Genomic DNA, 25,540 nt, shown 5'->3' on the forward strand with positions numbered 1-25,540 from the left:
GGAGGAGGGGGGGGGGCGGGCGAATCGCCCCTCAGCACCCGCCGTCGCCTCCTAAGAGGGAAGAAAAGCCGCGGCGGGCGGTAGAGGGGGTGTAGTCAGGTGATGCCGGCGGGCCGCCCAAGATGGCGTCGCGTCCGCGGAGCCTGAGGAGGAAGGTTTACTGGTAACCACGGCGTGAGGAAAGCGGGGGGCTGCCCCCGTAGGCCTCCGGTGTACGCGTGCCTCGGGAAGGGCTATGATCGTTCTAGGCTGCGTCTCAGGCGCTCGTTAAAGGCGTAGCCTGCCTGGCCATGGCTCTGAGGGAGCTGAAAGTTTGCCTTCTGGGGGTAAGTGCTCCGCGGCCGGCTCTCCGCGGGGCCCTGGCGCGGGCCGGGGGCGGCGGGAGGGAAGGAGGGAGGGAGTCTGCCGAGGCTCGAAAGGCTCTCTGTGGTGGTGGAGGAGAGCCTCCGCCTGAGCCCTGGAGAGGCTCTGAGTGTGGGGGTCCTCTCCCCGGTCGAAGGGTGGGCCTCACCCCCGCCGGAGCTGCCGGCGCGCCCCGGCTGCCTGGCCCCGTCCCCCTGAGGAGACCCGGCGGCCGGAAGGGCCTTCCCCTCCACGGGGGGAGGCGTTCTCCAGAGCTAAGTATGGCTGCTTTTTATTTCCCGGTGTTTTCGTTTAAAAAAAGAAAAGAGAAGAAGCACAAACACTCACTGCGTGCTTTCCTTTTGCTCACAAGTTGTTTCGGGCTTGGCGTTCACTAAATAAATAAAAGCACCTGAAAGCACACTCGAGGAGGAGGGGCCTGAACTTTTGGGGTTTTTTAACAGCATATGTAGGTTTTGAAAGTGCCCTAAATGTTGCAGGTGGTGGAAGAATGAGACATCAAGCAAAAAGGAGTAGAAGTTTAAAAAAAAACAAAAACAAACAAGGGTGTAAAGCTGTGTGTTGGCTTGGTTTGGTCTGAGGGCTTCACTGGAGAACCTCATGTTAAATAGGTGGAGTTGTCTCCACCTGTATCTCAATCTTGTCGTGTACAGAGTACGACTGTCAGAATTGTTTTCTGGTTCTAAATGGCCACGTTGTCCTTCAGAAGGAAAAATCATGTGTTTCTGTGCCCTTCGTGTTATGAAGGCATTCAGGGTAACTCCTAGCTACTGTTTGCATTCACCTGACCTGAAAAACCTTTCACTGTAGAAGAAAAGGAGAATAAGCACCCAGGAAAACTGGTCCTTGAACTCCTGGAACCAGGAACTGCATCAGTGTTTCTCTTTTTGAGATTTGTTTTGCTTATTGAAACTGCAGTCATCATAAAATACAGAGCTGAGATAATAGGCTCTTCTGTGAGAGGAAAACAGCTTGAAAAGATAAACACAAGCATACGTGAAGTACCCAAATTTACTACAATATTCAGAGATTCAAGAAAATGCATGAATGGCGTAAAACTTCATTTCCAATGAAGCAGTTCCTTGGGGTTTTTCCTTTAACATTTTAGTAACTCTGGAGATGTAAAGCAAAAAGATTGTCTTCACCAGTCTTAATTAAATGACGGTTTAAAATGTCCAGCTGCTGTTGAAAACAGTTTTACTGCTAATAGTTTGAGTTATTTCACTCCTAAATATGCCTTTTATATATCTTCTGGTTTTTTAACTATGGAGTCAGTGATGCAAATACATATGTGACCCAGAATTTTCATGTTACGTTTCCTCTTTTACCATTTATAGCTCTGTAGAGTTGCATTAGAAACATGTGTCAGGTGTGTCACAGAAGAAATTTCAAGTCTTTCATTAAGCAGGGTGGGATGGCATTAGTCAGAGGTTGAAATGCATGTGTCACACTTGTATAATTTCATGTGCTGCATTGGCTTGTAAAGATGGCATACCATACTCAGTTGCTATGTATTTGACTAAAAGTAGTAGATGGTCTTTCTCTATTCCCGTTCCAATGCAATTTGTGCATAGCTTTGGGAAAACAAATGTTTCAATAAGAGTATGGTAGTGAGCATGAATGTAGATTTTTGTAGTCCTTCATAAAAACATCGTAACAATTTTGTTTAGAAAACTGTAACTGTAACTTATCAGAGACCTTTCACTTCTTTACTAAACAAATTATAATACCCGAAGTATTTCAGAATCTTGACTTCTCTGGCATTCTCTGCAGGAACATGTTATTCATGCACAGTGTATTGCAAGATGTGAGGACAAAAGGAATCATCTGTTCAGAGTAACTAATGTCTCTTTCAACTGTTTGGTTTTGGGGTTTTTTTAGGACACTGGTGTGGGCAAATCAAGTATCGTGTGGAGATTTGTGGAAGATAGCTTTGATCCCAACATCAACCCAACAATAGGGTAAGTAAATAAAGTTAAATGTGACTTATTCAAGAATAAAACCAAATTGTTTGAATATATATTTGTACCTCCTGAATAGATCACTTGAGGATTCTCCATGTGTGGCAGCTAAATGGGGTAATAAACATGACTGCAGCCTTAATTAGCTCGTGAGCTGCCTTAGGAAACATAGGAGTGTATTTGGCACTCCTGCAGCTTTCATTTTCATGCATAAGATCTGGACCCATTTTGTACTGTTAACAAAATCCTGCTAGGAGTCCTGGGTTATGAATAAATTACGCTATAGTTGCTTCTGTTAAAGGAATGACATGATTCTCTCATGCACTACTCTGAAATTTCAAAGTCTAATTATTATGCAACTACATGGGGTTTTTTTTAAGGTGTTGTTTTTTTTTAAAATCAAGTACAATAACAAGTCTCCTAGGTTTCTGAAGGTAGTTATACTAAGTCAGTTTGTAGTTCTTTTCATTAATTAGTTCTAATGTTATACATCTGTATGCAATACACACACATAAGTAACTGATGAAATTGTTAATGCGATTGGTCTCATGGGTAAGGATATTTGAAAGTTGAGCCTCAAAGTAGCAATGTTACTGAGCTCAAATCTTCAAATGGATAGAAGGAAGGGTGAGCATCAGGAATTCTTGGAGTGGTTGGATCTTTTTATTTGTTTTGCTGTCTTTTTTGCTTTGCAAGTGTCTTATGGGCTGCTTTGCTCAGAAGCAATTCTTTACTTACAGGAGGACATGACTTCACTTGATGCTGAGAAGTAGTGGTGGTGGGTGTCAGTGCAGCTTCCTGTCTCAGGTGTCACACAAGCTGTACTACAGCTTTGACCGAAAAAGATCCTGCTGATAAAGATCAGCTGTGTCTCATCCTGTCCTTCTAAAAAAATGTGGTTCCTATGATATCTCTCTCTTTCCTCCCCATCTCTTTTTTTGAGTGTATATACTGGTATCGAATTGCAAGATATTCTGTAGGAAGTATGCTTTTGTTTGAATTTCCCTATTAACAAAGGTAGCCTTTGAGATGGATTGCTAAGTAGTTTTCTTAGATCTTCAAGGCCTGAACATTCGTAGTTACTGTCAAATTAGCTACAGTAGAGGTTCTTTTTTGGAGGACGGTGGAACTGATGTGTGGATAGTAGTCATATTGCTGTTTGGTTAAGTAGGGGAGCAGGCTGTGTTAAACATTTTAAGTTCAGGTTGTATAGAAAGTTCGGACCTACTGCCCTTAGTGATATCAACTGCAAGCAAAACTCCTTCTTCAGGTGGACACTATTGAAAGATTCAGTTGTTTTTCTTATTACCTGAGGTGTTTGAGAAATTGGTTATCCATCTTCATTCCAAGGCATCCAAATACTTCTAAAACCAGTCTGTTGAATAGTTGGATAATATGGGTCGTATCTACAGTGGCCCAAATTTAGCCATTGTATTCATGCATACAGTTCCGGGGGGGGGGGGGGGGGGGGCGGGGATTAAAGTGCTTACCTAGTAGGTGGCCAGGTATGGTAACACAGACTTAGGTTTTGCAACGTGAGAGGTCCCTATTTTGTTGGCTGGGATGCTCTGTTCTGTAGTTAGACATATGTCACCACACATCTAGACTAGATGGGTTAAACGTTTGAGTAACCCAGTATGGAATTTGCATTATGTCTCCAATCACATGTGATCTGAAGCCTCAAGTTTGCTTTCAGATTCTAAATTCTAAAATACTGTGCTTGATGGCTTTGGGCCCTGCACATCTGCAAGACTGTCTAAATTTGCAGAGCAAAGATTGTGATCTGTGATGCTTCTAGCCTGACAAAGTAGAATTTTCTGTAATCTGGAGAAAACTCAGGAGAGGGGTTTGTGGTGTTTTTTTCTTTTTTTCTTTCCTCCTAGGGAAGGGCTGAGACTAGAATGAACTTCATCAAATCTTGTTGTCTACCCTCCAAAGTCAGTTTCTTTTAATCTGGTAGTTTTCTCGCCCTGTGGGTTGATTGCTTGCTTGCTTCTCCCTCCAGTGTAGCACCTATCGGTTTGAAGGCAGGAACCCAAAGAGATCACATGCACATGTTTACCCAGGGGAACCTCTGTAACAGATACTAGGTAGTAACTTAAGGTGCTGTTAGAAGATGCTAGCCATCTGGTAATGAGGCTAATGTGTAGAACGGAATTTGTCTTCATGGGTTTAATGACAGTACTGGGGTTAGTATACTTTCTTGAAGTAACAGACTAAAAATGTGTCATTTAGCAGTCTTAACAAAATCATTCATTGGTCCGAGGACTTCATATTTTGGTAGTTTGCTATAGCAGTATAAATGAATCAAAACTTGCCCAAATGCAGGGATTGTGTGAAGCCCCAATAACATACAGTTCCAAAATTTTAAGCAAATTCATTTTGAAACTTTTTCTGGACCTTGTTTTTGTTTCCTAACTGAGACTAGGAGGTGGAAAGAACAAAGTAAGGATTACAGAGGAATTTTGAGCATCTTACAAAACTAAAGCTGAGAATATTTCTACATTCACTCTTGGGTTTTTGAATTCATAAGATACAATCTTATGTTTCCTGTCCTCTTTCCATTCCTCTTAGAATTATCTAAGCAACCGTACTTTGTCGTCATGAATGTTCATCATTCAGGTTCAAATATGGGCAGCTGTAGAAACCCTGTCAGAATTCTGCAACTTTTGTCCTCTCAGGATGCTGAGGACACACTCTGCTTTGCCTGACCAGCATATATCTCTAGGTACTGCAGAATATCTAGTCTTTATCATTATAGCATAAAAAAGGAATTATGAATGAGTACAAAACTACTTTCAGGTGCATCTTGTTCATGTAGTTATAGTGCTTACTTGTCTGGGAGAAACAGCTAGGAAGTTTAGTAGGGATAATACCTGTTTCCTTACTAGTTGTCAAGGATAGCTCTGGTTTGGAGGCTTTTGTGGACCCAAAAGTGGTTTGTCTTTAAGCTGTTTGTTTTTTGTTGTGTTTTTTTTAATTAACGTCTGTCACAATGAAATATTCTACTTGTCAAAGAATTTCAAGAAATGTTTAACCTCTATTGTCAGCTACCATTTGGGATGTTTAGTTGTGATGTGAATTAAAGCAACACACCTGTTCAGTTCAAATTGGCTGTACAGGAATTTTTTGGTTTATAGAACCAAGTAAGATAAATTTTCAGTGAGAATCTATGATTTAGGAAATTGTTTCCATATTGGCCAGGGAATTCAGCATTGATGCTTAATTTGCAACAGTCTTAAGGAAGTAGAAGTCTTTGCTGTGCTTTACAACAGACAGTCCTATCACTTTATTTTCCATTACTCATTGCTAAAATGCATCAATTAGTCAACTGTTGAAATGCATTGCAGTTAGCATCCCTAAAAAGAAAGAGTCTGCAACCTTATATTTGGCTTCTTAAAAGAGTAATCAACTTTGGAGATTGACGTACTATTTGGCAAACCATCTGAGCTAAAGGAATGGGGAGAAGGTTACTTCTTAACAGTCAAAAGCATGGTGTAATTACTCCCTTTCCTTTTTTTTAAATGTAGATAGCCGTTTTGTCCTCCTATACCATTGAAACATGTCCAAAGACTCCACTTGTATTAACTACAAAAGTGTCATAGACATAATTCAAATCTATGCCCTGGTGGTACTTAAGATCCAAGATAAACCGAAGTTCAGAGTCTTGGGCTACGGTATTTAATGTTGATCATGCTGAAAGACTCTTGCTATTTGACTCTGAAGGTACCGGAAGCTTAGTGTACTCTAAGAAGCTCCAGTACAGGCCACCTCCAGGATCCTATCCTGCATCCTGTCCAAAACTTGACAGTAGAACAAGTTCGGAAGTCTGCAGTATTTTCAAGTGACAGGAATTAAGCATACAAAAGCTGTTCAAGATCGTAACGTAAGATCTCATATGCTTAAAATAATTATGGCAACTAAAGTTCCTATTCTATAAGGGTTTGAATTCAGTGTGCGGCTTTTCTAGTAAAAAGTATGCCTACAGGTAATAGATATAGCAAAGAACTCCCTCTTGTAAAACATTAAGTCTCTGAATTCCTGTTCTTGTGGGAAACAGACTGATTCATGTAAAGCAGCTCAAGTAAAGCACAGAAGTACTTTACAATATTTTGCAATATTTTACTGTAAAACATCTAGAAGTTGGGGGGGGGGGGGGGGAGGCGGGAGGCAGCTGGAGCTGAAAGAGATGGGGTTTTTATGTCTGTCTTCTGCAAGTGCAAGAGCCTCTGCAGACTGAAGTGTATAATGACAGACAGGATTTGGGAGCTTTACAGAATGCAGACAACAAGCAAGCTACTCATTATTGTTTTCTCTGTCCTCTTAACACCTACCAATAGTGACACAAATCTCCCATATTTTAGTCCCAAGTATAGACTTACCAGCATTTATCTGACTGTTACACAGAGAGAGAAAAAACTGATGCAAAGGGGAAGGATTTGATCTCTTTCCCTCCAGAAATTTCTAGTATACACTTAAGTGATTTGCCATGATGATTCCTCCATTTAGGAAGAATGTTGTTAAAAAGGCTGACCTTTCTTATTTTTTTGGTCATACATCTTTTCTTTTTATCAAAAGCTTATGAACAATAAAAGCTTATAATTTGCATTCATGTTCCTTCTGTTTTGTTAGTCAAATTTCACCATCTGAAAGGAAATTTCATCCTCTGAAGCCCTTTGCCTCATTCATTTCAGCCTTTATGTATGAAAATCGTCATCAGTTTTGTGTGTGTGTGTGGGTAAAGCACTTTCATTGGAATTTAAACCTTTTTAAAAGTCCATGGTAGTAATGTTCTAAAAATGTATTTATATTCTGAAAAGCATAAGCTGTAATTTTTTTCCAGAGCCTCATTTATGACCAAGACTGTACAGTATCAAAATGAGCTGCATAAATTCCTAATTTGGGATACAGCTGGACAGGAGCGGGTAAGTAGAATCAGTATCTGTGGTGATAGTTCTGACTAGCATACCCTGTCCCTGAAAGTCACAATGTGATCTGTTTTTACAAACATGTATTAGAAGGTTTGTTTCTATGCAGGTTTTTATCAAGATATGGGTGCTGTAACTATGTTTTTATTTTTCATTGCTGTCATGGTAAAAGTAAAAAGTTAAGGATGATTACCGAAGAAGAGGAGCTTATAAAACAAAAGACTGAGTTTAGATTCACTGACAGGGAGTGCCATTTCAGAAGAAAACAAGGTGGAGGGGGGGGAAGCCAGCAGCTGTCTCTAGTACCATTTCTAGTTGAGCTTGAAACATTCAACTGCAGTATTTGCAGTCAGTGCAGCTGGCAACAGGAGAATAAAAGTGAAATAAATTATCATGTTTCATAGTACAAGTAAGGCCCTGATTCTGGAAGAATACACAACTGCTAACATGTTCTCTTAGCTTCAGTGTTAGGGTTATTAATGTGAGTAGCATGTGGGTTTAGGCTTTCAAAAGCAGCATTTCAAGCAATGTTATGGGTGATAACTGATCTTTTATTATTTTGTGAAGTTTTACTTCTCAAATCTGATAGTGTTAGGAGCCATGTCAAGAAATCCATTTTTGAAACTTAAATTTTAAGTTGGTAGTTTGGGGTTTTCATCTCTGCAGTGTGTGTAGTTCTGAGGGGAGGCAACAAAAGTTTTCAAGAAAATGACTAGTCAAATGAAATAACAGTTAATTAAGTTTCATTATTTTTGCTTAGAATTTAGAAGGAAGACTTTTCTAATTAACTTGCTTGTTTATGAATTACTAGTAACAATGGTAGAAATTGCAGTAGCTGTATTAACAGTGCTTATTCTTGCAGTTATCTTGACTGTTAACTACTGGCAACTGTCAATTACTCATAATGAATTTATTTAGGATGTGAGCTAACTGTAACAAGGGTAGATGCCAGACCTGTCCCCAGGAAGGGTCAGTTTGATCAGGTTGCATTATTACTTTAGGATAATAACTATCAAATGCAGCTGTATTATTTTTCAGGATTGGCTCAAGAAGCAGAGAGCCCAAGCGAAAAAAAACAAAACCAAACAAAACAAAAACCCCACCCCCACCTCCAAAAACCAAACAAACAAACCAACATACCCCCAAAACCCCAAATAAACAAACAAACAAAAAAACCCTTATAAAGGCTCAGTCATCCCTATTCAGTGTTACTTGACCTTTTGGAGTCTTGATAGAACTGACTTGCTAGCTTTTTAGCTTGATAACAGCCTTGATGGCTAGAAAGTAACTCAAGTATATTTGTGCTGCATTCCGCTGTTCTAGATTTTGAATGACAATTTATTTCCTTCCAGCAGTGGCATATAAAGCAAACTTATGTTGTCAGGGTTGTGTCCCAGGGATACGTCCAATAGTATCTATGTTATCAGAAATATCCGAATCCTTCAATTATTAGCAGTCAGTCAGCATTTGATGTAAATAGTTTGTCTTCAGTGAACATCCTAGCCCATTCTGAAATGTTAATGCTGGAATGTGAGTCTTCTGAGAGGTAGAGTATGAATTTTGAGAGGTACTCTTAAATGGAAAGCTTTGTAAACGTGCCTGCCACCACTTGGCAGGAAACATCTATTACATATTAGCATTCCATCCTGTTCACTTTAACTGTGTTTGCAAGCAATGGGAGAATGTTGCAGTTTGGATTCAGCACACCACCATCTGAGGAAGTATCTCTGTACATGACTAGCATGTTCCTTGTCTTTCTGTGTTTAGACTTTGAGTGATACCTCTTTAATTTTCTTCCATACAAGTTGCGTGGTACCTTAATTGAAATCAAAAAGGGAAAGGTGTCTTACCTGGGCTCCGACTCAAGAGCTGTGATAGCTGTGAAACTTATGTTCCGCACCTGAGAGAAGTCACTGTGAGGCCCCAATATATCCAGGGAAATCAGCGATATGGGAGGGAGGATATTTACTTTGAAATTATGCCAGTATCTTTATAGATGTTTCCTTCTCCACAATGGAAGAGCACTATCACTGCTAGTCACAAGTGGTCTGTATACCTGCCTTGCCCTGAAATCTGTAGCACAGTTTTCTGGTTGTGCAACACATCTGACAATGAGTTATGGAAGGGATACCGTTCATGGTGGTATGGAATACCAAAAATGTCCACAGCATTCTTGGAACTAAAATGTCTCTGCTAAGCTATGATATGTAATGCACAGAATTTGCAGTCCTGGCTTCTTGAGGAACGTTTTCTACTTTCTACTTTAAAAACCCAGCAGCGACTAGTTCTACACTACACTGGGCAATTCCTTGTTCTAAATGGCTTCAGGGAATGGCTGGCTAGCTTCACTCCAAAGGTGAAGATGTGCACCAATTCACTTCACGCAGCTCATTTCCCTACATACACATGCTTTATTTCTTCTACAGTGAGTAAAGTTGATAGGAGATTACTTATAGCAATTAGGATTTTTGCCTTCTTGCCTAACAATTTTGACAGTTTGTATGGATAATTACATTATGTTGTCTTAATAATTCTGTCAGAACACAAATTGGAGGCTGGAGAGCAAGCTGAAGTCTTTGGAAAAATAGCAAAAGGAAAATTCACTGTTTCTGGTAACATCTGTTTTGTTAATGTATTTTATCTGCTGACTGCTCTTAGGTGGAAAAAAGTATCTAAGTGTTAGCAAGCAGGAAATGAGAGTAATACAAAATCAGCAAGTGAAAGTTGGTTTATTCCCAATGTAAATAGTCAAATAATCAAAAAGCCAGGTTGCAACCAGTCCAACTGGTGGTTTACCAAATATGTTTCCCTTTACATTTTAGTACTTAGGAGGAAGAGAGAGATTATGTCCCAACATGAACTGAATGCCTGCCCATGTTTCCCTTTCCCACTATTAAATATTTTTATATTCTGAACTTTGTGTTCAAAATCCTGTTTTCAAAACAGAATTTGAGAGCCAAATTTAAATGGTCTGGAATTCTGCTTTATAGCAAGATTTTTATGATTTATAATATTGCTCTCAGTTGAACTGTACTAAGCAAAAGGAAATTGGTATTTTATTAGAATCAAGTAAGCCTTTATGAAAAACTGTATTCTAGTCATGATTTTTACCCTGAGTAATAAGATGCACAAAAGCTCTAAATCACATATGCTTACATCAAAGCAGTATGTACAGTTTACTCTGTGCTTTGACTGAGAGTTTTGATTGCTAGATTAGTTGCCTGGTTCTTTTTAAATTGGCAGAATATCACACATTTTAAGAATGCTTGACTGATATTTTTGATGCAACTTAATTATGTGCTGTATCACTTTTTTCAGTCCTGCATTCATAACACTCTGCCCATGCAAAGGTACAGGTGTGGTTTATACCCTGCAAATGCAATACCAACCAAATACACCTGCTGTAGATTCATTCTAAAAATTATGTTAAAATTACTGTAGGCTTTTACTATCTAGCATGTTCCTTAAAGGTCTATTTTCAACAGGTCACATAGTTGTGGGCTTTTCAGTTTAGTTTTAAACATGGTTCTAACTTTTGAGGAAAAACTTAAGTGAAATCCCTAAAGCTGTAAGTTACATTATGAAGAAACTGATGTTTCTAGCATTTAAGAGTGCCATGACTAATCCATGGGTCTAGGGGTTGAGCTTCTTAACATTTTGGATGAGCAGTAATATATGCTAGTTTTCCTGAAATTACTTTCTGTCCAAAAGCATGAGTGTCTAAAAGAGGAAGAAGCGAGTTCAATTTTGACTATTTTCCCCTTGCTCAGTGTTTAAAGTTGAGCCTATATCCTGCGGTTTTGTGTCTGTGTATAATCTACAGTCTTTTAAATGAGAGATTCTAATCTAGTCAAAATAAGGTCAAGTTTGGCTTCCTGCTTTTTGCAGTAGGTGTGTTGCTGGTCCCTAAACTATTTATTGGTTGGCCTTTGTAAAATAATACTTCCATGGAAGTTTATGTACTCTGCTGCACAGCCTCTCTGTAATTGTAAAGAAAAGTTTTCCACTAATGTGAACTTTAAAGCTAGTTTTCACTTTCTTCAATAGTAATAATAATAATAATGTAATAATGGATGTCAGTGGAAGATCAGATTCATAATGTATGGTGTCTTTCTTTCAGTTTCGTGCTTTAGCCCCAATGTATTACAGAGGGTCAGCAGCAGCCATTATAGTGTATGACATTACAAAAGAGGTAAGAAATTTGATCTTGACATAGCATTACAGTTTCTGGGTCTTTTTGTGTGATGGGCCAGTTCTGACTCTTAATTCAATTCCTTCTGTTTGTTTTTTCTTTTTTCTTTTTTTTCCACATCAGGAAACTTTCTCAACATTAAAGAACTGGGTTAAAGAGCTTCGACAGCACGGACCTCCAAACATTGTTGTAGCTATTGCAGGAAATAAGTGTGATCTTAATGATGTAAGGTAAATAACCGTTGCCAGTTTGGAGGTACAATACTTAGCACTATGAGCTTAAGATTTCAGAACAGGTGAAAGGTATCAAGCAATTTAAGCTGTTTTGCACTAGCACTCTAGTTTCAAAAGGGGTCTGAGCTGTTTCTGCTGTCAGAAGATTTGGTTAGTCTGCCCTTGGACAGTCTTGCCTACTTCCTCCCCTGTGCTGGTGTGAGTTATGTGTGTGATTGGGCAGTAAATCAGACTGTAAAATAGATCCAGATTAAAACTAACCATTTAAAAAAAGGAAAACTGATCCAAGTGCGTTTATCTTTCTCACACCATGGATACTTGCTGGCATAACGGAGGTGGGATAGCAGGGTTAGGAATGAGGAGTTTACAGGGAGACAGGATTGCCTTTTCTGGTGGCAGTGCCAAGTTACACAAGCCTAAACTGCCTGTGAAACTACAGTGTAATACAAGCTGTTTACCTCACTTTATAAGAAGTACCCCTGTCAGTCTGTAGCACCTCATTTTGTTAGGAAAAACATCAAGCCTGTTGGAAAGCATTGTGTAGGTTTTCCTGACTTGCTTGTTCAGGTGCCTTCCTTCCCTGCTTAAATATTGGGGTGGAATTGGCTGTGGCTGAAATAGTTGCAGGGAGTGGGAAAAGTTCTTGAGAAACTTTATGAACAGCCAAACTTTCAAGAAGGTGTGTACTAAAAACAAAAGAAGCCCTTTTTTATTGATGTCCTGGTTAAATAAGCCAAAATTCAGAAAGAAGGTGTGTGCAAACTTCTTGCTTTAGATTTCACTGGAAAAGGTACCACAGCTGGTGTCTCAAACGACACAGATGGTTATGTGTTTAAAGAACCACTGTAAAGTATAGTTTTGCAAATTGTTAATATATAGCAGTTATCTAGTGAGTTCTAATAACTTTTGTTAGAAGTCGCGTGTCTCTTGAAGGAAAGGTGGCATAAAATTACTTAGAAGACAGATATAAGGCATGCAGTATTAAGTCTCTCACAGTTATTTCTTGGTACTTAGGTTGCATCATAAATTATGTAAACATTGCTATTCAAGCTAATGAGCAAGAGTCATTGTACTTCAGTCAGAGGCAATATTTGAGTCGCTGATCCAAAGTCTGTGCTTTTGATATCTTAAGTCCCTTTATGTTTTCTTAAAAGTATATGTAAAGTGATACAAGTATAGTCCAGTCCTTTCTCCACCTATTAGGGGTTTTTTTTTCCCATGTTGTTTGAGGAGACATACTTCGTTATCAATTTGCGTACGTAGGGGTGCAGAATAAGTTTTTCACTTCTTGGCTCTGTTGTGTGCGCAGTCTAAATATGTTCCTGTCATAGCTATGTCTTCATGCTTTATGCAAAGTAAATGCTGTTAATGATCTGTGCAGCATTGAGAGTTACTTGGTTTTGTAAACAGCTGTAGGACATCCACTGGATTAGGGGAACTAATACTTTAGGATCTTTTCAGTATGTCTAGAACAGTTGTATGTGTGAAGAATAAAGCACCCCCTAATGATTGATTGCAGACCTACACTTGGAGCACTCAAGAAACAAACTCCAGTGTAATGTTGTCAGATGGATTAAGGGCTTGTTTAGTTTATGATTGTTCTTCAGTGATGCCCATACCTCAAGGCAGGGAGACAGCATAGAGTAAAGAATGAACCTCAACTTCAGGATGAGGGAGCATTGTGATGCCAAAAAAGTAAAATACAAAGTACTCATTTAATGAGACACTTAAAAGCTTAATCTGTCCCTTATGATTTTGTGTAATGGGGTTTTTTGCATTCACAGTTTTTTCTTTGCTTTGTTTTTCCAGAGAAGTCATGGAAAAAGATGCTAAAGACTATGCAGATTCCATTCATGCAATATTTGTAGAGACAAGTGCGAAAAATGCAATAAACATTAATGAACTCTTTATAGAAATTAGTAAGTATTTCAACAGTTAATGTTCTTTCTTCGGAAAAGTTCAAGTAGAAATTTGATTACTCTGTTACTTTTTATCCTATTTAGGTAAGCGTACAATGACTTAAATTTGTTATAATCAGACATGAATACAAACTGCAAAATGAGCTGTATAAATTTTTGGTCATCTAATGACCTCTAAAGATTCCTTCTAGAGATTTTAAGCCTACTGTGATGCTGCTGGATAAATAGCAAGCAGGGCACTCATGTCAGAAGTCAGTGTCATCTTACTATATCTGTTATTGAATGTTTCAATTAGTACTTCCAAGGTTATGGTAGGGAAAGGAAATGGCATGAGGAAGATCCAAACTTTATACAGCTGAGAAAAGGAATTAAGTTCTCACTCTTAGGGTTTGTACTTAGTCTAAAACTGCGCATTTTCAAAAATACAAGAATTCATAAATGCCAGATTACTGCATGGGAAATAGCAACTATTGTGTGTGGATTTTCCACAAGTTTTTTTGTGATACCTTGGGGTTTTTTAATTAAATCTTTGTTTCATTCATGGCGGGGGACAACAATGACAATTTTTTTGTGTGAATGGGAAGCAGACAGCATTCCAAAGTGAATTTCATGCAGTATTATTTGCAGGATATGTTTCAGGCAGCAGCACCAATATGCAGGTATGTCAGCCTGTTTGTGAAAAGAGGACAAACAGCAATCCATTTGTGAGTATGTGTGCTGCAGTTTAGCTTTGAAAAACTACAGAAACATTAGATATAAAAAAATAGGGTCCTTATAAGCAGTTTAATATATTGAAGCAGATGTAAAAAGTATGTACTGTACACTAGCTTCCTGATTTACTGCTTTATAAAATTGATCTTGAATAAACTATGGAAAAAAGTCATAAATCCTTTTCAGAAAAGAATACTCAGCTAGGAATAGTCAATTTTAAAGACTGACTAGATGACTAAAGCATCTATCTTTACAAGTACTTACTGTGCTAAGCCCGACGCAGGTGATCTGCTGTGGAAATACAGGTCAAGATGGTAGTTCTCAATGAAGGTATTCCAGATGGTATTGCATCCTGTAGAGTGTATTCTCTGGGTGCTTTTATAGCGTACCTCTCCAAGTCTAGATTAGCTTGAAGTGTAAACACTGCAAAATTAGCTTAAAACTGCCTCTACTCTTCTTTTGTGGAACCATATCTCTTACAGACATGGTATAGATTGTTAACTGCCATCTTTATGGTATGCAGGAATGTCATCGCTAATGACGTATGAGTAATTGAAGACACATTTCTGCATGCCAAACCTACACTGAATGCTTAGAATTAGTTTCAAGTATAATGTTTGCTATAAATTTTTTTCTGTTTCCTTGTAGGTCGCAGAATTCCATCAACTGACACCAACCCCCCATCTAGTGGTAAGGGCTTCAAACTTAGAAGACAGCCATCGGTGACAAAGCGCAGCTGCTGTTGACTGATCCCTTAGAAAATCAGACTTGTTTATACAGTAGGTGGTCTTGGAAGTTAATAGTTCATGTTGGGTTTATATTATCAGTCTTAGATCTCTATCTGCTGGTGTTCATATACCTGAGGTCCCGCAAAAATGGACCGGTTCATCTGACATCTGTACATTCGCAGAAAAGACTGCAATCGTAATGTCAGCCTGTTTACTTACAAGAAGTGTAGTATCTCTTGCATTCAAAGGGAATCCATCATCACTTTTTTGGCCTTGCTTGAAAGGAAAGTGACTATGTGGATGGTAGAACTAAAATGTTTAATAGTTTTGTAATCAGGATTTTAGGGTTTTTTTTTGTAAAAAGGGAAATGAGCACTTTTGTGGGACTTGGGGGCGGGAAGAGTCTGGAAGTTAGATGTCACTTCTTTTTCTTCAGTGAGCCTTATTTTAAATTTATTGGTAGCTAATCCAAAGTATGATGGGACAGTTGATGCAAGGTGGCTACAGAATAAGCAACTGAAGACAAATAATAGGCAAATCAGTCCATCCAGTCCCCAAATCCCATTTGCACTTTTTATTTAAAGATGATATGCTCCAGGGGTGGGGACACAAGCAACAGATCTTCAACCACGGACAATCTTTTTTTCATGCTGACTTTAATCACTTTAAGACAAACTGATATGCTTATAGGCATCTTTTTGTTCCTGCAAGTTTTTTAATCTTAAGATGTTGAAGGAAAACTAGTTGTAGTTCTGACTAAATTAAGTGGTTACTGACTAAAAACAGATGCTGTACACAGATGCTGCCAGTGGTTCTGGTAAGACCTAAAAGTTTTGGGGAAAGCTTTTAATTGCTTGGCATGTGTAAAATGTTCATATTATATTTATGAGACCAGTGTTTAAAGTATTATAAATTATGTAAAACCAGGAAAAATAATGCAATCTTATACACTCCTTCCATTCCACACCTATGGATAAACTCCTGGGGAATGTCCATCAGGTTTTTTTCCTGCATTTTAGGTATTGTCACTGTGAGTTCATCCAGAGGCAGACTGAAATTCTTTCCCTTTCAATCACATTTGAAAGGGCCAATAGAAAATGCTGTTGGTGCAGCATGAGGTCTGTCTGTTGAACAAGGTTTCATCTGTGATGCACCCAGTCTTTCCTGTTTTGGGCACAAAAATACAAATAGGAAATAACCTTCAGACATGTGGTAACGTAGATCGTTACCTCTTGGTTCCTGGGCTTTTTCATCTGTGAGGGTTTTTGGTAAATTGGTGTTTAGCTTATTCTGTATTGGCTTTAGTACGCCTTCAATTAAACTATAGGTTGACCATACCCATTTGTGCTATTTTATTTATTTTTACTTTTTGTTTCCTACCAGCACTAGTGAGAAACTTTATACTTTAGAAGAAAAAGAGCTTGATAGACTTCAGTGTATACTAAAACATGCTGTTTAGCTTTACTGCCAAAATGAGGTCATGTTGACGATGCTTATTCTTTGTTTGTAATCTGGTTTTCTATCATCTCAAGTATTTTCTCTGAAGGAAATGTAGAAAAGTTTGTAAGAAACACAAGGACTTGTACTTCAGATTAGTTTTTATTAGTGAAAATTCTTGTAGAGCTATTCTGGAGCAAAACAGGTGAATATTACAGTGAGATTTTGAATGTGTCAGTATGTTGTAATGAAATTTGGTGACTACATTTTATCATGCCTTTTACTTATGCATTGTCAATTATGCCTTCTTTGCCACAGTTGTGCAGGCTATGTGCTTATAGAGAGCCCAAGAAGTGTATCTTCATCAAATGAAGGCTGTTTGAAGCCCCTTTGAAACATTGGTCCTTAAAGCATCTCATAGTAGAGACAGATTTTTGTTTGGTGTTCAGCCTAGTGTATGATTATTTTTTTTTTCTTTCCCTGTCACTCAAAGCAAGTAAATTATGAACAGAAGACTTTAGTACTCCTACAAAATGCTTGATGGAAATATAATTAGTACAGAAAGAACAGAGTAAGCTTGCTCTTGGGCATATTTTTAATTATAAAAAAGCAGGTTAGCAATTAAATATGGAACTTCCACAGTGGCAGTCATTGAACTCCCCAATTTCTTTGAAATATCTCAATTCTTACTCCTGGCCAATTTTTAAAAAATAAATCGTGGTTATTTAATTCAACTAAGTTTTTAAGACATCTTGTGTTCACAGTGCTTCAGAAGTCTATTCTATACCAAGATATCGGGTGCTTTAGTATCTTAACTGTGATACAGAAATAGTGCTTTTATTAAAGTTGGTTAGTAATAAATCTGGAAATTCTTGAACTTGGAAAGATCATAGTAGGAGAAGGAAAGTCTCAGATATTGGGAATATCTTTCATGTAAATTAGTAGAAAAAGGATTTTGAAACATTCTAAATTATTGTTATTGCCTGTTAGCATGTGGTAAAAATGGAGTTTAAATCTGTTTTTCAGTGAGGTAGCAAAAATGGTTTAATAGTATTTATGCAAGATTTATTGACTTGAGAAGACAATACTGGACTCTAGGCAGGACTGAGAGCTGGGCTAGTATTGAGATTATTGCAGTTCTCTCCAGTCAGGGGAGAGAGCCATATATCTTAGCAAACCTTTATGAACTGCTTTGTGATCGATCCTCACTTATTTGCTATACACCAAAATCAGACTTTAAAAACAAAAAAACCACCCACCCCAAAACACTGCAGAAGCAGCAACAATCTGGCCTCTCTCAAATGTAGTGAAGTCTTGATGCCTCAGACTCCTTTTGTTTTGTTACCAATCTCTGTGAAGTGCCAGCATACTTCATACCCTTTTTGCAATTGTGATCTTGAATTACTGCAATTAATGCAAACATGGAAAGAGCCAGTGTTTCAGATTGTCCAGACTACAAATACAGAAGAGAGGCTGCTTTTTAACACATGCCTATTTAAAATGACAGACTGTTGATTTAAGTTCTCTTGAGCCAAGATAACTGTTTATTGATCAGTTGGCCCTAGCTGAAAGCTGGAATGCAGTCTTCCCTGGATAAGATGCACATGTTCATTGTTTCATTTTTGTTGGAGAAAAATGGTTTCTTCTGTATTAATAATTTGTTAGGTCATCTGGTTTCATCTTGCACTAGGCTTACTGAAATTGATTATATTTGTCCTAACATAGCTTCTCTATTTGGAGATAACATTAGCTTTGGAGTGCTGATTATCAACCATTCCAGCTAAATTTTTAATAACTTTTTTTCTGTTAAGAAGTTGTTGAAAAAGCTTGGGACTGAAGTTTTATTCTGCTGTGCCTTCCTGTCTAATGAATGGAGCTCATCATAGAGACTAGACTTTCAGATACTTTCAAAGGGAATTAATTGCTGCAAAACAATTTTGGGAGGGTAAAGTATCATGTATGTAAAAATGTACTGAGGTGCATGTCATATCATTGATCCAGAGCATTTTTTAACTGACAAAATATGACACTTTCAACTTCTAAACACCACCAGTTCTTCCCCATGAAAGCTAAAGATTTGTACAAAAATATAATTTGATAAATGTTTAGTTCTTAAGCTTTGGAGCAACTTAAATGTGCTCTGCAAGTTTTGGAGGGTGTCTTTGTGTGACCCTCTAAATTACAGCAGCCTCAGGTGACTTGCCAGGCTCTTGATCTGTGCTGTAGGTCGTTGTGTAGTGGATTTTAAATACATGCTGAAAACTGGCATACTAAATGCCTAAGTAGGTGAAATCTGGAAGCTTATGTTTAATGACAGAAGCATCTAGTGGTCAAACTACTGAAAATTGTTGCAGGTGCTTTGCAAAGTTCTAAGACAACTCTAACAACATTTGCTGTTGCCAAAAAGGTAAAGACTTTGTTTATGTTATTAGATCCATGTTGAAGCAAAACAAATTATTGCACTTCAAATCCCTACTGACATTAGTGAGACCCTTCCTTTAAGAGCTACAGGATCAGACAGTTAATAGTTTAGAGGGGCATTTTATGCAGACTTGAGTGTTTGATGTGTTGGTGTACATAATACCAATTTAATGCTACCAGCCTGCTCAAGAAAGATTATTTACATGCTTGGGAAGAGAGTAAGAGGAGAGGAGACAATGCCTACTTGCTGATTTGGAAGTCTAATCCTTTAACCTGGTTGAGAGATGTAGGATTCATTGGGAGCTGTCTACATTCATGGCTAAAGCTTAATTTTAATTATCAAAAAATAATTCAGGCTAAATGTCTTGAATGGTTTAAAAGTTGGCCTCAACAAGATTTTTGTTACAATGTTAATCCTAAATTATTCCTTAACATAAGTGTTAATTTCTAGTGTAACATATTGGGTATTAGTTGGAAATGGAAGCTTTAGCAATGATGTTTGAATGACTTTCTTGTGAAACAGTCTTTAGTGTTTATTAAGGATGGTGTAGTCTATTTGTGGTGTGCTATGTCAGCAATCTGCAAAGACTACCTTGGATTGATGATTTACAGGACAGAAGCTGTCTGAACTGTGTAGCTAGTCCCCCTGTAGCAAACCTCACTTGCAGCAACAGCTATGTAGAAGTAGAAAAAAATCATCTCAAGCATGAGAACCTGAATAGTTCACTGACTTGAACTTCTACACTGCCTATTCATTTTCTAAACAGTTTCATGTATCTCTCTTAAATACTTTAAACCTCTAAAAAAAGAGGCTCTTTGTTCATGGACAGGACAGAAGGACAAACTGAACTTTTTTAGCAGGCAGTTGTTTTACAGCAACCTGTGACTGTATGCCACAAGTCAGTTATTTGAAGCAGGAGAACTGCGTGCTTGGAATTAAGCTTCTAAAAAAGTCTGCACAAAATTCTCAAAAAAAAACTGTTAAAACTTTATGTTCAGATCACATTCCTAGTAATAGATCACAGCCATAGTAATGGTAGGTGACAGAAGATTTATAGAATAAGATGTTAGTGTGAATTACTGATCTAAGATAGAAATACAGGTTCTACTATAAAAAAAGTCATGTCAACTCTCCTTTTCAGAGCCATATGGCTCCAGCTTGTCAAAAGAAGTATGCTTGAAACCACATCTTTGTTTCTCATACAAGAATTCAGGTGCCAAAACATACTTCCCTAAAATTATTAGGCCTTCTGACACCAATATTTGTTTCTGAAAAATCCTTTCTGATATTCTGGAGGTCTCAAAAACTTGAATGCAAACCCTTTCTTCATCAGCTCAAATAAAAAATGCATGACTTGGAAAAATCAAACAAGTATTACTGAACTTCATGCTTAAAGTGTCACAGATAACAAATATTTCAAGGGATATAAGATTATCCTGAAACCCAATAGTACAGATGGGCTTAGTCTCTGACATGTCAAAATGATCCTAGGGGTCAGCTTTTTCTTCTCTCTCCCCCCCCTCCATTTCCCCCTGCCCTGCCCAACCCTGAATTTTTAACATGGTGTTGTCAGAGTGTACATGCTGTAAAAGCTATTTAGAAATACTTAGAAAAGTTCTAGTGGCTTAGAGTTATTTGGTGCTCCCTATTTTATGTGGAAAATGAAGGCAGTAGGATGATTTGTGCCCCTAAAAATTGGGACAGCATTTGCTGAAACTGCTCTCATTCTAGAACAAAGACTTCTAAGAAGAAAGAATTTTCCTTTTCCCATTACAGCATCCTGCAAGTTGGGGTTCTTAAATTTTTACTTAAACACTAACAATGAATTTTCTTCAAAGAGCTAATTACCTTTGTAGAGGTACTCTTCTTTTAAGAAGGTTGGGTTTTTCTTTGCTTCATTTCTGTTAATGTTTTCACGTATGTATTATTGAACAAACCAACTGCTAGTTTTTCAACTGTTGAAGGATATGGACCACTCTTTTTGTCATGCCCTTCATCTGCTTGTGTGATACTCCATCCAGTTGTTGCACTTGGAAATGCTGTAACTCTGACACCTAGATAGATTCAATGCTACTATCTTGCCTCACTTTTACTCATGTTACAGTATGTATTTCCTATTAAATCCATTATGTTTTCTTGACACTTTGTTCTTTGTTTCCTTATGGGATCTAGTCAAGGATAGGTGGCGAGTGTGTTTTTTCTCCTCAAATGTTCTAGAAGTATCTGTCACAGCAGCAAATATTTCTAAACAAAATGGTAATTCATTAGTGACAGCCTTATGAAACTGTTATGAAAATATAGCAGCTGAGGCATGTACGACTACTATATTATACCACATAATGAAGGCTGTGAAAGCACATTCACCTGAGGGAGCAAATTATTGTAAGGCTCTAGTAACATGACACAAACTCTTCTATGTTTTAACTTCCTTTTTTTGTACTTCCTAGTTCTGAGTACTGTGTATCCAACGCTGAAATCGTGACACAGTGAATTGATTTAAGACACAGAAATGGATTGCATTTTTGTAGCTGTAAGACACTTAATTTCTGGCAATCTTCCCCTTTGTACCCCCCACCCCCAGTACAATGAAACAAAAAAGAAATCGTTCAGAAGGTTTCTTCTAAACAAGAAACTTTGCATTTGCATTTGTGTATTCAGGGCACAAAACCTGGTATGCATATAGCTCTTGCACTGTAATAAATGTTTGCCTGTAAAATTAAGCATGAAGGTTAACCTTTGTATCAGCAATTCTTGTCCCTCTTAAGAACGTTCTGCCTTTTCATTATAGGATTGGGTTAACCTGTTACAAAGGTTGAAAGGTCTGTGCCTTCTTATTATAGTATCTCTTATTAAAACAAACTTAAGCCGCTCAAAGTTACAGAGCATTTGCAGCACTGTAAACTGCACAAATTTACAACCATTGCTTCACTGCATGAAATGTAGTCAGATTACTAGTGATGAAATATTGTAGTGATGAATTCCCAAGCTTATGAATGTGTTGAGACTTTTTTTAGTCTTCTCTTGGGCTGGTCCTGAGAGTGTGTACAGGTTTGTCTGTATTGTTGGTTTGTAGATGCTAATGAGGAAAACCAGGCTTTTGTTCTCTCAGTTTTGTTTGAATTGTTACTCCTCCATATAGTGCATAGAATGCAAATAAAGAAATGTTGATTTGGCATAATGTAAACAGCCTTTTCAGCCTAAGCATTCATAATAAACTTTTATAGTGTAATAACATGCTAAATCACTACCGGTCTGATGTATTGTGGGAAAAAAAAAAAAAGGTGTAAACATTTTATTAATAAAAAAGCTTTGTTTATAAATGTCCTGGCCTTGTTTCTAAATGCTTCCAAAATTCTCAATGTCTTAAAAAAATAGTCTCTATAACAATAGATTTATAGAAGAGGAATGTAAGCAGTACCATGGCAGAAGTGAATCCAAGTGATGATTCAAATAGCTGTTTTCCCAAAGTACTGACTACTGGTCATTCAGAAACTGAAGCTTTTCCATGGTTTATGTATACATAGACAAAGGCAGAAGATGAACTTTTACAAAGAAGGGATGGGGAAAAACAGGAGAGAGAATGCAGCTTTTGTGTAATGCTTCCTTTCTTTGCAGCATGATGTCTGAGAAACTGCAGGCCACACACAGTCTTGCCAACCAGTGCAAGGCCTGACCAATTCTACCAGGGTCAAGTTATTTAATACATTGCTTTTAGCTTAGGCTGCATGAAATGTAAAATTCTTGACTGCTTAGGCCAGGTTTCTGTCAATCAAAACTGTAAGTGCTTTTAATATCTGCATAGTGTTGTGGGGGCCTGTCATGCTGGGAAGGGATCCTTTCTTATTTGTTAATACAGCCAGCTAGTTGGCAGCTTGCTTTTCTTAAACCACTGCTTTGCTGGTTATGTAGAGCACAAAAAATACAGAGTTGGCTGCAGTTATCTCGCTTGTCTTATGCGATGCTTAAAAGATGCAGTTTTCTTGTTTCAATGTGTGATGCAAGTCTAACATGTTCAGTTGTTACCACCCTTCAAAAGCATAAATAACCAAAAAAAGTCCTGTTTCTGATACTGCTATTTCACCGGAAAACGTTGGATATAAGTTTCTACTAAACAGCTGGCTGTAGTTCATGTGCAGGAAACACATACTGTCATCTTTTTAACAGAGACCTGGAATAACTTAAATTTATTGTTCAATACCTACTGTTCTTAAGTTATCCTCTTAGACGTGTGTAAACTGCTTCTGAAGAGCATCAAATACATTTGTATAAGGGGGTATAAATGTGCATCAGAGAGAGCATAAGAAGGGTAAATACAAGGAATGTGCTAGAATAGAGAGAAAAACACATTTACATGTGTTTGCATAGGGAATCTAGATAACTAAATGCAAACCACCTAATTTGCACACACACAATGAGAGAAAGTTTTACTTGAATTGAATATTTCATAGCTTTTAAGGTGAAAGTTTTGTAACAGATTAAACTGTTCTTTAAAATTGTTCCAGTACAAAGCCTTTAAGCGCTCTTCAGCGTTTCCCCGTAGTGTTCATCCCTACTTTTTCCTGTTTATCAGAAACCCACTTTGGCAACAAGTTGCCTTCTAGTCTTGTCATGGCTGAATTGTTAATAAAGTGAGGGTTGTTTTGTGTAATTGATAAGGATGTAGTATTACAGGTGGCCTTCACGCCCATTTCAGTGAATCAGATCTGCAGAATATTAAATGTACACACATTATTTACATATAACAAAAAACCTGACAACCTACATTCATCAGACTTCATAAATTTCCAACTTAAACAATGTTGCACTTTATAAAAACTTCATCCTGGATGAAAAAACATGGGTGAGTCCTTCAAATACAAGCAGGTAAGTTCAGACCTGCCAGTTGCAGTAAGACGATACAACTTGGCGAACCCTTTAAGATGCAGATCATCAAACACTTTGTACTTCTTTCAGGAAAAGTAGAACTTGGAATGGTCTGGGCGGCAACACTGAACAGTTGTTTACTTTAGAGTTTTTTTATTATGTATGACTATATCTTGTATGAAGTTTCCTCTGTCTTATTCGACACTGTTAGTTTCCAATTAACTTGCAGATGCATGTAAAGCTTGTCTTTTCTACTAATTACTGGACTGAGAATGCCTTGCTCAGTGAGAATCTGTTCATAAAAATAAAACCTAAGCGATTACGTGAAAGAAGATAACCTTTCCAGAATATCAGCCAAAGAAAGTTCTGCTCCAAAGTGTAAGTGAACTCAATTCTCTCCTGATTTGAGATCTAGTAAAATGTTATGACATAATCTGTAGTTTATGCTATAAATTAAACCCCCACAAGTAGAAAAAGTAATAAGCCAAGAGCATCCCAGGCTCCAAATCTAATTAACTAAGCAAAGTAGAATAGCAGGGACCTGATAAAAACAATGCCTCCCTTTTATGACATTATGTGACCGTCTTTTCTCCTTAATTCCTTCAAGGAATTTAAGGAAGAACAGCAGTACATTATTTATGCGTGTTGCTGTACTTTGCTGAAGCTTCTGAAAATTAGTCCTGCTGTATTGGCTAGAAGGAGTTAGCAGGTTTCACTTGCATTATGCAAAACCAAGGATTATCCTAAACACATATATGAGTTTGGTTTGTTTCAGCATGGAATGAAAGACAGAACAAAAACAAAAGATGAAACAGGATTGGAGGCAGTTAAGCAGATGAGCTGAAAAATGGGGACTATCATGCACAAGAGCAGCTGAAGTCTTGAGTTGTGGTATAAATACTGCATGTAAGATCTAAGATGTGCTTAGAGCACTGAATGTCATCATCCCGTTTAGTGGTGTTAATTTTAACATATACATCAGTCATTTGCCATTGCTTTTATGGCCAGGAATGAGAACAAACGCTGTTAAAAATTCCAGATCTCTTTAGCTACCTTATACATTTTTGGCAATTATGAAGTAAAACAACATTCAAGATACAAAGAACTTGTCTGAGGGTGAGGTACACTGCATCACACGGATTGTATTGGTGTGATAAAATGAATTTTCACAGTGTTTTACTACTACCATATTTTTATTTGCCTCTTTCTTACCCGTTTGCTAATCAGACCTGATTAGGACTTAACATAACTGTATGCTTTGAGTTGCTATTCTTCAGAAGCTGACAGATGTCAATACAATAAATTTTATCTCTGCAAATGGTATCTCCTCCCGAAGTCCTGTATATCTGAAGTCCTGTTGCTTAATGGATACTTTTTGGTGTACACAAATTACCAGTTTTTAAGACCAGCATGTTTCTGTTAGTAATACGGGCATCCCAAACTCCTGCTTCATTGTTAACCCTCTGCTGATTTTGACAGGTTACAGCAATGCTTTATAAATTCTTAGAAACTTATAGAATGCTTAAAACAACCTGAGGGGAGAGAAAAAAGAAAAAAAAGTTTGCTGCTATTGTAACTACCGTGGCCTAAAGCTATCAATAAAGCAGTACTTCATATTAGACCAATCTGTAAATTTAAAAAATATTTTAAGTCATGCTATTTGGAGTAAAAAAATAAAAAAAAAAAGCCCAAACCCAACAACGACAAAAAACCACCCCAAAACAACAACAAAAACGCAAACCACACAGTCGAGAACTTTGGTTACGGTTTACTTAAGACAGAG

General features: G+C 37.7%; 2 protein-coding genes across 5 annotated transcripts in view; both read left to right on the forward strand.

The window, feature by feature from the left end:
• VAPB (VAMP associated protein B and C) overlaps positions 1–25,540 on the forward strand; it is a 65,370-nt gene that overhangs the window by 108 nt on the left and 39,722 nt on the right. The gene's annotated exons all lie outside the window — the stretch shown is intronic.
• On the forward strand, positions 199–21,034 carry RAB22A (RAB22A, member RAS oncogene family). 4 transcript variants are annotated; one of them, XM_049816346.1, is made up of 8 exons: positions 199–326; positions 2,245–2,324; positions 7,168–7,249; positions 11,373–11,444; positions 11,568–11,674; positions 13,487–13,596; positions 14,212–14,255; positions 14,956–21,034. In XM_049816346.1, exons 1-8 carry the CDS (start codon positions 291–293, stop codon positions 15,031–15,033), a joined length of 609 nt encoding a protein of 202 aa, XP_049672303.1. In that variant the 5' UTR covers positions 199–290; the 3' UTR covers positions 15,034–21,034. The 4 variants fall into 4 exon arrangements, with proteins under 4 accessions (XP_049672303.1, XP_049672302.1, XP_049672304.1 ...); XM_049816345.1 differs by having other exon boundaries at positions 14,224–14,300; XM_049816347.1 differs by having other exon boundaries at positions 14,224–14,255.

The sequence above is a fragment of the Accipiter gentilis genome, chromosome 14, assembly GCF_929443795.1.
Source record: "Accipiter gentilis chromosome 14, bAccGen1.1, whole genome shotgun sequence".
Lineage (NCBI taxonomy): Eukaryota > Metazoa > Chordata > Aves > Accipitriformes > Accipitridae > Astur > Astur gentilis.